The sequence below is a fragment of the Homalodisca vitripennis genome, chromosome 4 (assembly GCF_021130785.1).
Source record: "Homalodisca vitripennis isolate AUS2020 chromosome 4, UT_GWSS_2.1, whole genome shotgun sequence".
Classification (NCBI taxonomy): domain Eukaryota; kingdom Metazoa; phylum Arthropoda; class Insecta; order Hemiptera; family Cicadellidae; genus Homalodisca; species Homalodisca vitripennis.
The window spans coordinates 121371118-121389011 of NC_060210.1; the positions used below are offsets into that span (position 1 = coordinate 121371118).

The following is a 17894-nucleotide window of genomic DNA, read 5'->3' on the forward strand; positions in this document are numbered from 1 at the left end:
CCTCGTTATTATTGAAAACATGTAGTGGTGGACCTAAGAGTCAATTTGCTTTCTATAATCACACCACCTCGTTATTATTGAAACATGTAGTGGTGGACCTAAGAGTCAATTTGCTTTCTATAATCACACCACCTCGTTATTATTGAAACATGTAGTGGTGGACCTAAGAGTCAATTTGCTTTCTATAATCACACCACCTCGTTATTATTGAAAACATGTAGTGGTGGACCTAAGAGTCAATTTGCTTTCTATAATCACACCACCTCGTTATTATTGAAACATGTAGTGGTGGACCTAAGAGTCAATTTGCTTTCTATAATCACACCACCTCGTTATTATTGAAACATGTAGTGGTGGACCTAAGAGTCAATTTGCTTTCTATAATCACACCACCTCGTTATTATTTGAAACATGTAGTGGTGGACCTAAGAGTCAATTTGCTTTCTATAATCACACCACCTCGTTATTATTGAAACATGTAGTGGTGGACCTAAGAGTCAATTTGCTTTCTATAATCACACCACCTCGTTATTATTGAAACATGTAGTGGTGGACCTAAGAGTCAATTTGCTTTCTATAATCACACCACCTCGTTATTATTGAAACATGTAGAGGTGGACCTAAGAGTCAATTTTGCTTTCTATAATCACACCACCTTGTTATTATTGAAACATGTAGAGGTGGACCTAAAGAGTCAATTTGCTTTCTATAATCACACCACCGTTATTATTGAAACATGTAGAGGTGGACCTAAGAGTCAATTTGCTTTCTATAATCACACCACCTCGTTATTATTGAAACATGTAGTGGTGGACCTAAGAGTCAATTTGCTTTCTATAATCACACCACCTCGTTATTATTGAAACATGTAGTGGTGGACCCTAAGAGTCAATTTGCTTTCTATAATCACACCACCTCGTTATTATTGAAACATGTAGTGGTGGACCTAAGAGTCCAATTTGCTTTCTATAATCACACCACCTCGTTATTATTGAAACATGTAGTGGTGGACCTAAGAGTCAATTTTGCTTTCTATAATCACACCACCTCGTTATTATTGAAACATGTAGTGGTGGACCTAAGAGTCAATTTGCTTTCTATAATCACACCACCTCGTTATTATTGAAAACATGTAGTGGTGGACCTAAGAGTCAATTTGCCTTTCTATAATCACACCACCTCGTTATTATTGAAACATGTAGAGGTGGACCTAAGAGTCAATTTGCTTTCTATAATCACACCACCTCGTTATTATTGAAACATGTAGAGGTGGGACCTAAGAGTCCAATTTGCTTTCTATAATCACACCACCTCGTTATTATTGAAACATGTAGAGGTGGACCTAAGAGTCCAATTTGCTTTCTATAATCACACCACCTCGTTATTATTGAAACATGTATAGTGGTGGACCTAAGAGTCAATTTGCTTTCTATAATCACACCACCTCGTTTTATTGAAACATGTAGTGGTGGACCTAAGAGTCAATTTGCTTTCTATAATCCACACCACCTCGTTATTATTGAAACATGTAGTGGTGGACCTAAGAGTCAATTTGCTTTCTAATAATCACACCACCTCGTTATTATTGAAACATGTAGTGGTGGACCTAAGAGTCAATTTGCTTTCTATATTCACACCACCTCGTTATTATTGAAACATGTAGTGGTGGACCTAAGAGTCAACAGTCAATTTGCTTTTCTATAATCACACCACCTCGTTATTATTGAAACATGTAGTGGTGGACCTAAGAGTCAATTTGCTTTCTATAATCACACCACCTCGTTATTATTGAAACATGTAGAGGATTTTCTCCGGAGAAAGAAAATAATCATCAGCCGCGCTGATTTTTCTTTGCAGTTCGAACAAGAGGGAATGAAAAGAAATAAACGATTAAGAAGATTAAATTTCTGACCTTGACTCGATATCTGTATCGTTATGTAACGCTGATTAAACATTCATAAACGGTTGGTTCTAAGTGTGAAACAGCTACGTAACACATGAACTGAGAAAAAAAAATTATCAATTGATATTTTTAACATTTTTGATACCCTCCCATTTTGAGTCCACCGAAACTAGCACAGCGGACGTTCAATTTGTTTACTTGTTAAAATGCCTCTATGGATAAAAAAACACATTTATAAAAAGACAATCCACAGTTATTCGGCTTCCAGACTACACATTGGAACATTTATGTGACACTTTAGACAAATTATTTGGATTATTATTAACATCATTAAATTAATATACCCTACTCAGTTTACCTTATAGGTGTATAAAATACCACAAAGAATTAAGTCATAGTAATTAAACGTTAGGAAATTCACATTTCAAACTTAGGGGAAACCACAGAGAGCCTGACCACGGACCACAGAGCGTGCCGGTTATAGTAACTACAAGAGGAATGTCAACAACTACACATTCTGTCGCACAGCGGCCCCGTGCGGTCAACCACAGCACAATCCTCTTAGTCCACTTTAAATCCTGTGCTATATACGCGACTGACCTGACCACAGTTTGCTTTGCCCATTACTGGACTCGGCTTACAAGATTAATCCGTAAACAAAACGTCTACAGAGGCTTCCCTCTGAATTGCGGTCGGGCACCTCATTACCGCGCCATCTCCCTTTGGTTTAATTACAAACAATATGCTTCTTGTGAATCTATTTGGATTTTATTTATAAAAATGTATTGTATTACTTTTATTTACGAATGATATTTTAATAAGGAACAAAAAGCGTCACTTCAACAGAGTACTTATCATGTTCGATATTTACGTGTCACTCCAATGTAATTTGGAATGGGCAGCAGTGACATTATTACAATAATAAATTAACACAAGTTAAATTTTTAACGGAATTACTTTTCTTTTAATAGCATGCATAATTCAATTCCAATTACAATTTTAGAATAAATAGAACACGTTGATTTTAATTGTAAGAGACGTTTAACCAATACATTGGAGGGGATAGATCACCATGAATATACTCCAAAAACCTTTTACACCACAATTATCTGCAAAGCACCATTGCTAAACAGCCCCTAATAAAGTAAGGAATGAAGCGCGTATATAAACAGTATTTTCCAAACAGAACATTAAGTGGACCGCACTATAAACAATGGTTAATAGTTAATAAACTGTAAATTTCGAACAGGCTCGAAAATCCAGAACTGTTCTTAATCGTTCATAAATTTTTTCATTCACTACAACTCTGTTTGGAAGAAAATCCTTCAAATTTAAACGTCTGGATCTGTTGTTGTAAATGCAGTGGTAATAAATTCCATTGGTAATATGAGATATCACCTTTGCAATGGCCAAACAACGTTTTATGCATACCACAATAACAACAAACTTCTAATACATTTACAACGTTAAACGTATAAAAGCACACATAACTGTGTACACATTTTTGTACCAACAAGTTTAGTTGTGATGAAATAAAAAAGAATGGAAATACTGTTTGTGTGTTACATGGACCAGTAAATTTAAGAAAGTTATTGGGCATCACTTAGCCTCCCTGTTATTGCTATAGTATCACACATAAAATACTCACTTGTGATCCTGACTATCACTCTGGATGTCATAAGTGATAAGCTCTTAAAGACTATAGAATACAATGCGCCGTAACAATAACTTCCAATTAGGGCATTAAATATTTTGTGCAATAACCTGCTAATAGTGTAGTCATAGTTACTGGTGGCGAGTCACGAGAAGACCCCTGGTCTCTTTGCATTCTGGCAAATTGACAGCGCTGACCACATCTCTTGAGACTAACTGTAATCGTGTGCACTAATGTTACAGACGTAATTATTACTGACTTAACTGCCTGCAAAATAAGGTGATACCACTACAATACACATTTGCACCAGTCTCGTAATTCGCCAACAGTACATTACCTCAAATAATAACCACTGACTGTATGCTGTTCGATATTACATCGTCTTTCATAATGGTTAAATATGTTGTTTTTCCTTAGCATTATTTATTTATACAATATAATCTTTTGCGAATAAAAGTAATTAAAGTGCAGATTGAAAACTGATAATTATTTACTATTACCAAACTGCATTGTAGGTGCTTCTTGCATGTTGGATTTAATTCTTAATTCATATATTAAATAATTCAATATTGAAATTTTAAAATGTTATACGCCATTACTAAAACTAAATCTAATTATTGGACATTTTGATTTTTAAATTAATGAAGAATTGCCTAACTATTTCAGATATAAATTCGTGATGTCAATAAATTGCTGATATCATTCTTACAATAATAAAAATTACACACATCGAATATTTAACGAAATTACTTCTCTTTTAACAGCATGCATAATTCATTTCTAATTACAACTTTAGAATAAATATAACATGTTGATTTTAATTGTAAGAGGGGCGTTTACCATTACATTCGAGTGAATAGATCATCACGAATATACTCCTAAAATCGTTTACACCACATTTATCTGATGAACACCATTGCTTTATTTGCATCGGGTTGAAAGTAAACAGCACCTAATAAAGTAAGAAATGAAGCGCGTATATAAACAGTATTTTCCAAACTGAACATTAAGTGTACCGCACTATAAACTATGGTTTATAGTTAATGTTCGCTGCTGTAAATTTTGATTTCATCTTTCATAAGCAGTGCAAAATTTACTTTCATTAAAAAAAATCATATATTAAAAAAACCAAATCCATCTTATTTAAATTCAAACAAAGATTAATAATGAAAGAATGTTGAACGTTGTATATAAAAGGAAAATAATTTAATAAGAATCTTTTCAAATCTAGTATAACATAATATTTTGTTTATTTTCATTATGATCGTGTATACACAAGATCCACCTTCTGGGAAGAATAAAATGACACGAGAACTCATAGAAACAGAAGAATTGGTAAACGATTTGTGTTTTGGCCACATTGGAGATAGGTCCCAGTACATTATAATACCCTTACTAACATGTGTTGTACCTAAGGATTACAACTTAAGTTGGAACCTTAGAATGGTTACAATTGTTATCAATTTACAACAATATTACATGTATTGCGTTATAATGTTCGTCATACAATTTCTGACCTTTATCGAATTACTATCTACATTTTATGAACCAATACAATAGATGTAGATTTGTAAGTAATACAAGTCTAAAATAGATTTCTGTGAGACTTTAGAGTAATAGATAACGGCATGAATAATGAAGTTAGACTGTGAACACCTTAAAACCTTACTAGAAAAGAAAATGTAAAGAGGTGCACTGTCACAAGTTGTGTAAATGTACGTAAATTACACCAGGTGAATTCTACTCACACGCATAATGGCCTCATATTTATCAACCTCAGTTTCATTTACTTGGATATCTTACTAGATGCACTAGATACAATAACAGCTTTTGGTATATAAAAAACGCTATTCCTGATTTCACCTTTTAGTAACCGCAAAACGTATTTTGTATTAAACTAAATTGGGTATAAAACATTCCTTTCTGTTTCACATAACTGTACATTCCAATACATATGTTACGGTTAAAATATGTTTAAAAAAATAAATAGTGGCATTATTTAGTTGTAACTTTATTATTTAATTATTGTAACTTGTTTTTTGATTTAATAAAAATCACAAGTTCAGACTACTCTTCAAAGACTAATCACTAAAAACAAAAGAACTTGTTATAATCTGAATTTGCGTTAACTAAAGGCTCTAAGAGTGGAAGGCATTCTTGCAATTACAACATTCCGATGAGAACATTGTTAAAATGATTACAGACTGAATAACTTTGACTAAATTAAACTCGAGAATATTGTAAATGATCCAAGCAGCTTAAGTTGAGAATCGTTATAACGCAATAAATATAAAAGCTAATTGCTAAACTCTTGAACTTTACTGGTGTCGGGAGCGTAATACTTGAACTCCTTGATTTTAATAAAGCCAAACCTTGTAGCAAGGGAATACGGTTTTACTGCCAGAACATCATTCTGTTTGTAGCAGAGTTTTGTAACACAAATATAGATACAATTATACGTTAAATTGTATAAGAAAGATAAATAAATGTAACATTAAAATACTTTCTGTTTAAAAGAACTCTTTATGTTGGGAGTGTTAGAAAGAAAGGCACATTTATTTACTTCTAAAAATTTGGAAGTGTAAAAATTGTATTAATTCTGAAACTCTACCACTTCAAGAATATAATGCAGACACCCACAATAAATTAATATTTTCCATTGAAAACAAGTTACGAGTATTTAATCTTGCCCCAAAATAAATAACACAACACATCAAAGAAACACAAACTACATTATTACTCAATAAAATATACTTTACTTCAACAAACCTAAATTCACAGTATTTAAGGGTGGTTTATCACTGTGCAAATGAAACAAACTACGTCAGCGAGGAACAACAGAATTAATACCTGCCCAATTGAGTGAATACATTGGGCATACAAAACAACAATTCTACACGAAAAAACCTGCCACAGCAGAACACTGTTTCTAAACCAAACACGTAATAATGGAATTCGAAAAACAAAAATACTTGTAAATGTTCTCAACTATTATCCAAGGAAGATAGCATTAAATTATCGCAAAATTGGAAGCCTCTCATAAAGAAGCTATATTGGTCGATGATTGGTTAAATGTCAACCAATAAGTGATACAGGTCCGGCCCCTTCAATTCTTATGTACAGGTGGATATGTATTATTGGCAGTTTCTGTTTATAATTTGTTTATTGAACTATGAGAACTTAGCTGTTTAAGTTTAGACGCGGTGGAAACCAAGAATATAATAATTATGACACCGTGAACAAAAGCCTAAGAAAAACAGTTAAATTGGAGAACGGAACTTCTGAACTGGCAATACACTGATGATCGAGGTCAATATTGACACTTTAATCTCATTATTTACAGATTCCCCTGTTGACGTGTATGGACTACTAGGGTTCATGTTTAACAAAGCTTCTAGCGCGAGAGTTCTCAAAGGTTGTTCATTAGACCCACGTGGAGTAATCTTCTAAAGAAAGCGAACATGAATGGATTTAATAATAAATTAATCATCAAAAGAGTTTATCGTAATGAATAGTTAGGATGAATATTAAAAGCTACCGGACCTCGAAATGCCGTACAAAGTGTAAATGTAACAATCTGATTCACTTCAACTGAATAATGTATTCAGATACGTTTATATGTGATAACACCAAGAAATAAATATACAGAATAGAGTCGTCCTTTTAGAAAATATTACGAAGAATTACATATTAATTAAGAGAGAGAACGCGGACAGTGCAAACTGCGGGATAACCACAGAAAGTGAGACAATGAGAACCACAGAACGAGCTACAAGAGGAATGTCAACAACTGCACAACATTCTGTCACACAGCGGCGCGTGCGGTCAGTCCCACCACAATCCTCTTAGTCCTCTTTTAATCCTGTGCTATAGACTCGACCGGCCTGACCTCAGTTAGCGTAGCTCATTACCGAGAACCTGCCCTCGGCTTACGGTACAAACAAAACATGAAAAAGTTTCTCTCCCAACAAAAGTCGATGTACCTTATTATTCTTTAAATGCTCTCCACGTGATTTACTTGGAGCTGTATGATTGTTGAAACTGTTTAGCGTAACATACAGTTTAAGCAGATTAAAAAAAACTTGACATTGCGATTATCTGCTGACAATCAATACTTTACATTACGTTCACTACTTTAGCCACCTAATATAACAAACAACAAAGAATTAAATTTAATTACTAACAGCTTTTTAATTTATATATTTAAGATTCAAAACGATCTGATTTTTCATCATAGGCTGACTAGGAACTTTTTCTAACGATACAACATTAAATAGTAGGAATTTAATGTAACACACAAAGTAAATCAGTTAAAATGTAAGAATATTTTAGTAATACCTGATTTTTATTAGTAGTCTACGTAAGTTTGAAAACAATATAACTTCTTTGAAGAGGAAAGTGCTTAGAGACCTCAGCGAGTAAACAGGAGAGCTTGTAAATGCTTTGTGTGTTTGCTACATTGAAGCTAGTTAGTTCCTAAGTACATTACAACATTACAAACTTTTCTCATACCCAAGGATAACAACTTAAGTTGAAGCCTTTGTATAGCTACAACTGTTGCCACTTTAAAGCAATCGTTTCATCGTAACATACATAAATATTATTTTAATTATCCAGTGATGTAGCGTGTTCATGGTGAGGGAGGGTTCCATCAGGAGTGTTGTCGTAGAGGGCGCAACAATAGCTAGTACGTTAAAATGTTATTCATAAAACACACTAACTGAGATCACATAGTAAAACCGTTCTGTTTGTATAAACATATTTTTAGATTAAATTCAATTCAAAAATGCGTTGCTGTTATATAAAGTTTACAGCACGTCAGTGCCACCTAGACACCACCACCACCGCACCGGTATGTTAATGTATAAGAGTATATTTAGTAGAGAGTGTAAAAGCAGGCTATATATTTTATGAAGGCAAATAATTCTCTAAGAATTTTGAGTGCCGGCTCTGAATCACAAGCCTATTAGATAAAATGCTAGGCGATATTAGTGATTATCAAAAACATCATGAGTAAGAAACTACTATACATATACAAAATATGCTTACATTCCTGATTTTAATTTTTTTTCTGAATTATTTTCAACTTAAAAAATTTATGAATTCTGTTAAAAATTAAATGTTTAAAAATAAAATATTATACACGTGTTAAAACAAAAATAAAACTAATTAAATTTATACATTCAGTTGTAATGTCTGATTTGAACACAATTGCTGTTAATTGATCATTGTACAAATTACTACACTTTGAATTGTTTTCTTTCCAAAGGTGGAAAAAGAGTTTTATTCAAAAGGTATAGAATTTCAAACTATTTTTGTTAAATACAGTTTAACTTGATGAAAACCGCACATAATTTCCGTAAAATTTAATTTGTAGGTTCAGTTTATCTTAAAATCTAGTCTACGTTTTCTATACTGTTTGTATTTTAAGTATTTTTAATCAATTCAAATACATGGATTTTGACTAAAACAATAATTTTTGCGGGAAAGCAGTTGCCAAAAAAAGACTCCCCCAATTTTAATTAAATTTCCAATAACTATTGTAAATTAACAACGTCATAAAAATTCTATTAAAAATATTTTTAATTTAGTATTTAATTAAATGTAATATTTTTAATTAGGTTTTATTAAGTACAAAATACAATTGAAGCCGAGTGGACCCGAATCGATTTCTCTGATAATGTACAATACAACAAAGGAATACAGACTGATCTGAGTAATACTGACATGAGTAATGAGATAGGTAATATATCCTAACAGATGCAAGTGATGAAGGGAGGGGGAGGGGGTCGAACTGTCGCAGCCCGTGTGAACACACACAAATGGCTCCCGCTAAGTCTGAACCTCGGCTAATCCTTCAATATCTCAATCAGTGCTAAGACTAGATGATGTTCTTAAATGATAAAACACCTCCCAACAAGGCCTCATGTCAATCTTCCTCTCTAATGACAAAAAAGATTTATTATTATCTTTATCACAGTTGGTCATCTATTTAGAGAGTTTAAAAACTTAATTAATGAGATTTAATTTCACCAATCTCAGGGTTCACCAAAAAAGAAGTAATATACAAACTAGAGACTGTAGTTAAAGTTTTACAATGGTTTTTTTGAGTTGGAAAATAATTTTCATGTTAAATTCATAGGTCTTTAAGATAACTTCCCTGATTACAAAAGTATAAAAGTCATCCAATTTTGTAATCAGGCACAAATATAAACGGCTTTCTATACATTTACGTATATAAGTTCAGAGAATTATTTATTTTTAATTCATAAAGAAATATAATTACTTATAGAAATAATATCTAAACACATGTTACAACAAAATTTTGTTAACACATTTTTTACATTACATTAATTCAAAAATATAATTTCCTTAAGTCATAAATGAATAAAAACGCGTCACTTCTTAGACATAACTCATGTATATACTGGAAAATTTCACATTATTTTCAGTAGTTGTTATTTAAGGGCGATTAAAAATATTTCATGCATTCCCAGTATAAATGCCTGTAAGTAATATCGCGTGGAGTAATAAAAAATAATCAAATAAATTCTGTTTTGAGGGTTCTGTTAAAGGGTTATGAATTTAACATAAAAACATTTCTAAACCTAAAATCGATTGTACCACCCAAAAAAATAAAACAAATAACAATCGAGCAAAGTCATTTGTAAATGATCTGGTTGGATTTTTCAGCAATCAGTTACAGAAAGAAATGCACTCTTGTAAAAATGCGTCTTGATAAAATGTGATTTACAACCATAATCACGTTGCGTATAACTTTGACTAAATGACCCCAAAAATATTGTAAATGACCCAGCGGACTTGAGTGTAGAATCGTTAAAACACAATAAATACAAAGCTAATTCCTAAACTTCTGAAATTAACTGATGTCGGGTGCAAAACTTGAACTCCCTTGATGTTAATAAAGCCCGTCCTTACAGGTAAAGAGAAAGAATTTACCAACAAAACATATTTTTATATAATGGCTTATACTTGTAAAACAGTAGTTTTTTTCTTTTATAAACACAACCTAAATTTTTCTAATAGCTAAAAATTACATTGACATGGCCGCATTTGTTATATATCAAGTTTTTTTTAACTCATGTCTTAGAAAAAATTCTAATTTATATATGCATATGTATATGGAATTTTATATATATTCAAATTTTTGAGTTTGAAGTTTTTCTCTACATGGAAAGAAGGGAGAGAGAGGAAAAAGGATGAGATCAGTCAGGAAAAGGTCTGGAAGGGTTCCTTCCTCTTAACTTTCATTGTTCTCCATCCCTTAAGAAACACTTTCACGTAAAAGTACGAGTCTTTTTGCGAATTAAGAAACTGTTGCTACAAACAAAGTATGATATGTTTTTTTTAGTTTTGTTACAGAACAATAATTACATACTTGATTCTAATATACTGATTTACTAGAACATCGGTTTTCATATGTACGGACCTCACAAGTCAAATAACTCATTTTAAACGGATTTGGAATCAATCAGAAGAATTGAAATAGTGTCAGTATTAGAGATTGAATCGCTGCCGATGTAAAAGTCAGGGAGCGAAATGAATGAAGCATGACTGATGAGAGTAGGACCCGATGTTAATGACTACAGCCAGCAGGTGTCGCTGACAGAACAAACTGACATCAATCCGTCAGTCAGACTGACCTCTTCTATAGTTGTAACGAAAGGACTTAGGCTTGATAGAAATATTACACATGTACAGACTATGTATCCCTTCATTTAGCATGCTAAAAGTTAATATGGTTGTACTCAGTTCGATTAAAGATGTATTTATTCTGTAATTTTCTCGTTGTTATTATGGTTATCCATAAGATCAATGTAAAAAAAAATTCGTCAACGCTCAGCAAAATTCCATGTGGTGACGCACCATAATCGAACTCAATGTTGCTACTATATAAATTAAGTTTCAAAACTTCAAGTCTATAGGTCGTATTGTGTGGACAGACAGACAAAATGAAAATTGTCCAGTCCCATGAGAGATGACCTTCGGTAACGCTCAGACAATAGTGTGTAGATTTATGAATTACAGAGAGCAGCAAAGCCGCCAAAACACCACAACTGCTCGTATCCAAAAGGATGATTATACCATATGACTAGTGGAGCCAGGCAGTCATAATGTACAAGTGGAACAAATTAATATAGAGCACCAAGCCAGTACTTACCTTCGGTGTCACTAGTGTCAGAAAGTGGAGGCTCGTTGGCGATGTATTGACGGCCACTCAGCAGGTTACTCTCTACTACTGGCCTCTTGTCCTCCAACTGTCTGCGGAATGCTCTGTGATCATCCTGCAACATACACTTAAAACGTTACTCTCCACTACTGGCCTCTTGTCCTCCAACTGTCTGCGGAATGCTCTGTGATCATCCTGCAACATACACTTAAAACGTTACTCTCCACTATTGGCCTCTTGTCCTCCAACTGTCTGCGGAATGCTCTGTGATCATCCTGCAACATACACTTAAAACGTTACTCTCTACTACTGGCCTCTTGTCCTCCAACTGTCTGCAGAATGCTCTGTGATCATCCTACAACATACACTTAAAACGTTACTCTCCACTATTGGCCTCTTGTCCTCCAATTGTCTGCGGAATGATCTGTGATCATTCTACAACATACATTTAATCAGTTTTTGTTCAGTAAACAGGTAGTAAATTACCCACCAATTTATCGACCTGGGGTAACATATTTAGTTCGATCTCTTCAATTAACGTTTAAAGCTAAGCTATACATAAAATAGGTAGAATTGATGAAAGTTGATTTTTAATTGGCTTTTAAAGTAAGAGTTGTGGGAGAGAACTTCGTAGTGCTAATTTTTATGAAGGCTAAATTTGGCTTAAACCAATTTTTATTGAAATGTATTGAAGGACATTTAAATTAAATGCTTTATATTCACATAAAACGGCTTATATTGAGTTGCTTTGATAATTTACGCCTACATAGAAAATGTTCTTTTGATATTATGCACTGGAAAATGTCCAAAGACAAAAATTCTTAGCAGATTTATAATCGAGACAAGGAGTAACAAGAGAGACGCCGCGCTGTCGGTTATTAGGAGCGAGTCGGACAGAGAGCGAGAGCTTCTGTGCGAGGGAGAGCGAGGTATTGTGTACCAGTAAGTAGTGGCTTAAGTGGGTTTATACTGGCGCACACAGCTTATATAAACTAATTTAATCACATCGCAACTTTAATTAAATCTGTACCAAACCGTGTGATCTCCGCACAACAAAGCGAACAGCAATATCGCCGGTTCCTCGCAGCCCACCGCAATATCGCTTCCGTTTTATGAATTCCTTTCACTTCAAAAAGCAGAACTGGAACAATAATGCGACAAGAATGTTTATTAATACTTTACCAACATTGTCACCCCGATATCATTCGGCTTTGAGTTTTTACCGATGCCGCTCTCGCCTGTCTCATCGCAATATCCCGCTACAAACCTCCACCGACATTCTTTCTGACTCGACACGGAAATTAATTCAGCGCCAATGTTCCTAGATTGGAAAATTAACGTTATCAACAAAAATGAAGTAATTGCTTATCAAATTGCTTACATCTGTTATGGGTACGAAATAAATAAGAGGGACAAAGGTTGTTTTAAATTTGGAAGAAAACGGTAGATTTATATTCTAACAAAATCAGTAAGAAAGACAGCTTTTGAAGATATTCTTCTTTGAAGAATATTGTATCCACGTGTATGTGTCAATCAGTGCGCGCGCGCCTATGTATGACGTATAATCCTTTGATTTGAAGGATTATTTTAACATCAAGATGTTACAAGATGATGATCCAGTTTGTCATAAACCCAACTGAGAATGAGGAGCTACATCACAGTATATTTTGAAATTTTGAGTGATAGTTAAATGGGGAATTATTAGTTGCGATGCGAAATGGATGTAATTGATAGACAATCATGTGATGTTATTATAATGATTTAATTGAGATGAAGACCCGAAAATAGTAAATAAATATAGTATAACCTAAAAAAGAGCGGTATTTAAAAATACCACAACATTTAAAAAAAATTTGTTTTTGATTTAAAATATAACGAAATTAAATTTTCTGACAATTTTTAAAACAGTAACTTATGTTATGTATTACTGATCCTTAAACTCCTATAGTACACGTTCTTTAATTCTCAGCACTGCAAACTGTTTACTATACAGTATAAAAAGGTGGTGGGTGAGGGGAGGGAAGCGGCACCATACTTGACCAGAGAGGCCAGGACTGCTAGAACGAGAGAGAGACCAATAAGAAGAAGATTAACAGAATAATGGTGTGAATGTTGACTAGCTCCAGTTCAACTTCATATTAGTGCAGCGTCTGGAATCTGACGTGGTCACAGACTTGATTCCTGGAAAGTTGGCAAAGTCGGCGACGAAGAAGCTCAAAATGGACACCACATTGTTTCGACATCAGACACACTTATACTAAAAAAATAGTGTAATCTAGATGAGGAGATATTCTCATCAGGTGCACAATTGAGTGCACAGCACGATGTCTAAGCACGGTGGAGCAATCGCGTATTCTACACATAACGTAGTCAGATTCCAGACGCTGCACTAAGAGGAAGATGACCTGGAGCTAAAACTCAATATTCACATTGAATCAATCCCTCCCACCATAGCTACGTTAGGTGTAGGGTAATAGTCTTGAGTTTGGTATGGTCTGGGGATTTAAAACGATAATAGAGGAGTTTTTTTTATATAAAAGTACTTGTTTCTCAAAAACAACGAAAATATAGTTTACGAATTACTGTAAACATAGTCAAAATTGTTTACTCGACACACAAATTCGGGTTCTTAACTCAACCGAAAAAAATTAATTGTTAGCAAAAAAAAATTACTTTGTAAAGGTTTAGGGAAAAAATAGTAACAGCACATAACTAATGAGGGAGGAAACCATGATGTATAACATGGATGTTATATATAACAGTGATAGTGTACCGTGACGTGACGCTGCCCCTGGCCAGTTCAATCTCGCAGCTTCCTGTTGCCCGCTCGGAAATTGTATCCATAAATATTCTCACGAGAGCCACCAATTTGGAAGTATTAAAAGTGTAACAGTCAGTTTTGTTACGATATTTTGTATTGCTACAGGGTAAGACTTGTTTTAAGCAGTGCAACAGTTAAACATTAAAAAAATTATATAATAGTAATTAATATTGTTATTTAGGTTAATTGATATCAAATGGTGGTTGAAAATATTACGTTTTCGGTTCTACTCCGCAAAGTTTATTGCGCATGATGACTAATCAGAAATTTCTGCTTCTTCTAACTTCAAGGAGAGTAGTATTATAAAAATAAAAATTATTTTATTTGGAGAATCTCATTTAAAATTCGGTTGAATAAAAAATATACAGAAACTTAATTGTTTCAATTCGACAAAAACATTTAATTTATCAATTACGTAAACAAGAAAAGCGGTATTATTCGAACAGACCGAACGTTTACACCAAGAAGACGTACGTAATGTCTGCCTAGTAATGCATATTAACAGGACGCCTGCGGTGGCAGGCGGCAATCCGCATGACATCTCTGTAATCCCGGCTGCTTGCCGTTGTTTTTGCGGCGCTCAGGACCTGTCAACGCCTCCATTTACACGACACGGGCGGGTTGCACAGGCGGGTGGGGATTTTAGCTGTTGATGCGGGCTGTCTTTGTGTCTTTATACGTGACTTGTAAGTCTTTTACAGTTTGAACCTCCAAAACTATTGATGAAAGTAAAATTGAGATTGAAAGACAATTTTTGTTGTTATTTGATGAAAGAAAAGTCACAATCATCCAATAATTTTATTTTTGTCACAAGAGGCCTTTCGACATCAAAGTTGCCGTCGTTATGTGTGAATCAAGAATTTGAAATAGTATAAATATTATACACTTTAAAACAATTATCAGCAGAATAAAACCTAATATAAGATTTGTTTAATTAAAAGTAAAATAAAATAAATATTAATATATGTATAAAAGTTTGGGTTAAAAAAATTTTATTATATTTAAAGGAAGGGGAAATTTTGAATCGGTCCAAAATTCATTTTTTAATATTTTTTCTTCGTGTTTTTTATGTATAATGTTTCATAAGTGTTCTTCTTATTTATGGATTTGTTTTTTTAAAGGTGTGATTTGTTTTTAATACATGTTTGGCAATAGCTGATTTTTGAATTTGTCCATATTTATTGTATTTGGTTGGTTTTCGTGTTCTTCTGTGAGTTTTCTTTCATCAAATAATAGAAAATAGTGTTTTCCAATAAGAAGAGCTCCTCCTTCAATGGAAGAGAAATGTTTTTTTTAATTGATACTGATAAAAGCTAACAACATAATTAATTAAGTTGAAGTTAATAACCATCTAATTATATATTATTGTAATTTTTTTAAATTAACTACAGCATTAATTTACTAAGGATTGGTTTGTATACAAAGAGTGAAATCCTGTAGAAAAGGGGCGTATATAAGGAGGGGGTTCAAAGGGCTCAACCCCCCCCCCATGAAAGTTTGAGACAAATACTAAAATTGTATCTAATAGTGTGTTTTAAGCTTGAAAATATTTATAAGGTCTTAAAGATAAACATTTTTTCCGAGAAAGTATTCCGAAGCCTCTATTTTTGGAGGATATTTTATACTTCCTAACCACTCAGTGTGTCAGTACACCCCCCCCCCGTAATAGTTTTATATATACGCCACTGAGAAGTACACAAATATTGCGGAGTAACTTACCAACTGCTTTTGGAGAGAAGCGACGTCACCTCCGATTGGCCCAAGACCAGTGAGCTCCGTGTCCTTACGAATAACCCACTCGAATAGTTCTCGGAGCGAGAGCAGCAGGGCGTTCCAGTGTTCGGCGTTGCTCTCCAGTCGGTTTCTGTAACATATTACAGAGTTTGGTTTTAATCGTAGACAATTCAATAAATCTTCGTAAGAAACAAAGCAGTATTAGTTAGCTGAAAGTGGTGAAATCTATTTTTTGTTGGAATAATAATAATCATAAAACAATATTAACAAACTTGTGATCACAACCCTTTAAGATATTTTTCTGAAGACAGGAGGAACATATAATTCAAAAAGGAATTGCCGGCTTTTAAAGGAGAATTTAGGGATTTCGTATAATTAGGTCCAAATAAAACCTACTATGCAAGATAATAATATGCAATTTTTACTGTGTGCATATTAAAGGAGTCTGAAAAAGAAATTAAATTTAGGATGTCTTTATTGTTGAACGTGGTTAAGATTTTAACTGAGAAGGCGCAATAAGTTTAAATTAAGGAAAGGTAAAAAAAAAAACTATTTTCTTAAATTATATTTTATTTAAAAAATGGAATTGAAATGCGTAAACAATATGAAATGTACTTATTTATATCTCATATGCTACAGTTAATAATGTTCATGATTTCATTTGCACCAAGTCTTCTACTATGAATTCCTCCCGGATTGATAAAAACGTTTCTTCTTTACTCGTCTTAACGGAAGATATCTTAAAGGATACCTTGAAAAAAATATCCCGACCAAAACGCAATTGCTCCACTTTAAGGTTTTACATTATAAGAGTCTCACACATATAATGTAAATTTTATTGCAAAATCAAAGCATTGTACATCGGTTCAGCTTCAGACCCAAGATTGTAGATAATATACATACTTTATTCGTAAACATACGTAAGGTAATACCAACAAAACTACCTTTACTCAATCATTAAAAACATAATTTGATTTCAAATAAAACTACCCTTTAGTAGATATATTATTTTTATAAAACTATACAAATTACAATTTAGATCGTGAATAATTTAAAGAATTGCACAGCAGAGAGAGAAAGCGGTGTCGGGACTGGCCAGACGTGGCACGATCCCTCCATTGTGTCGTTATCTTGCATCAAAACATCTGGAGAGTTGTTATCTAATCGTTCTGACAGTGGAATATCACGTGACCTCAGTCAGCTGATGTCCATGGAGTAATAACTCCCAGACGATTGCCGCCGCCGCCATTCCACCGATATTGTAACCATAAATCGCGACAGAAGGCGTTACACACTCTGACTCGAGATTTCCACCATTTCGTCTACACATGGCTTTCTTCGAACACGGATATTTATGAATTTAATATTTTTAATATTTCCAAGGTTTGTGATAGTAAAATTGCTAACCTCAAATCACAAAAAACGTTATACTTGTGCTTCCGATTTTACTGCAGTTGGCGATTCAAGAAGTTGCAAAACATGATGGACGTTAAGAGAATAGGAATTATTAAAACTTGAAAACTATTTTACATGGGTATCAAACTAACTATTAGTGCAAAAATAATACTTATAACTGTTTATAATAATATAT

General features: G+C 33.5%; 1 protein-coding gene across 7 annotated transcripts in view; it reads right to left on the reverse strand.

The window, feature by feature from the left end:
• Positions 1-17894, reverse strand: part of LOC124360069 (dystrophin, isoforms A/C/F/G/H-like) — a 1186422-nt gene that overhangs the window by 63000 nt on the left and 1105528 nt on the right. For all 7 annotated transcript variants that reach the window (XM_046813341.1, XM_046813339.1, XM_046813338.1 and 4 more), the window contains 2 exons: positions 16289-16433; positions 11740-11863 (listed from right to left, as the gene is read on the reverse strand). In XM_046813341.1, the coding sequence (XP_046669297.1) occupies positions 11740-11863; positions 16289-16433 (269 nt within the window). The remainder of the gene's footprint in view (positions 1-11739; positions 11864-16288; positions 16434-17894) is intronic.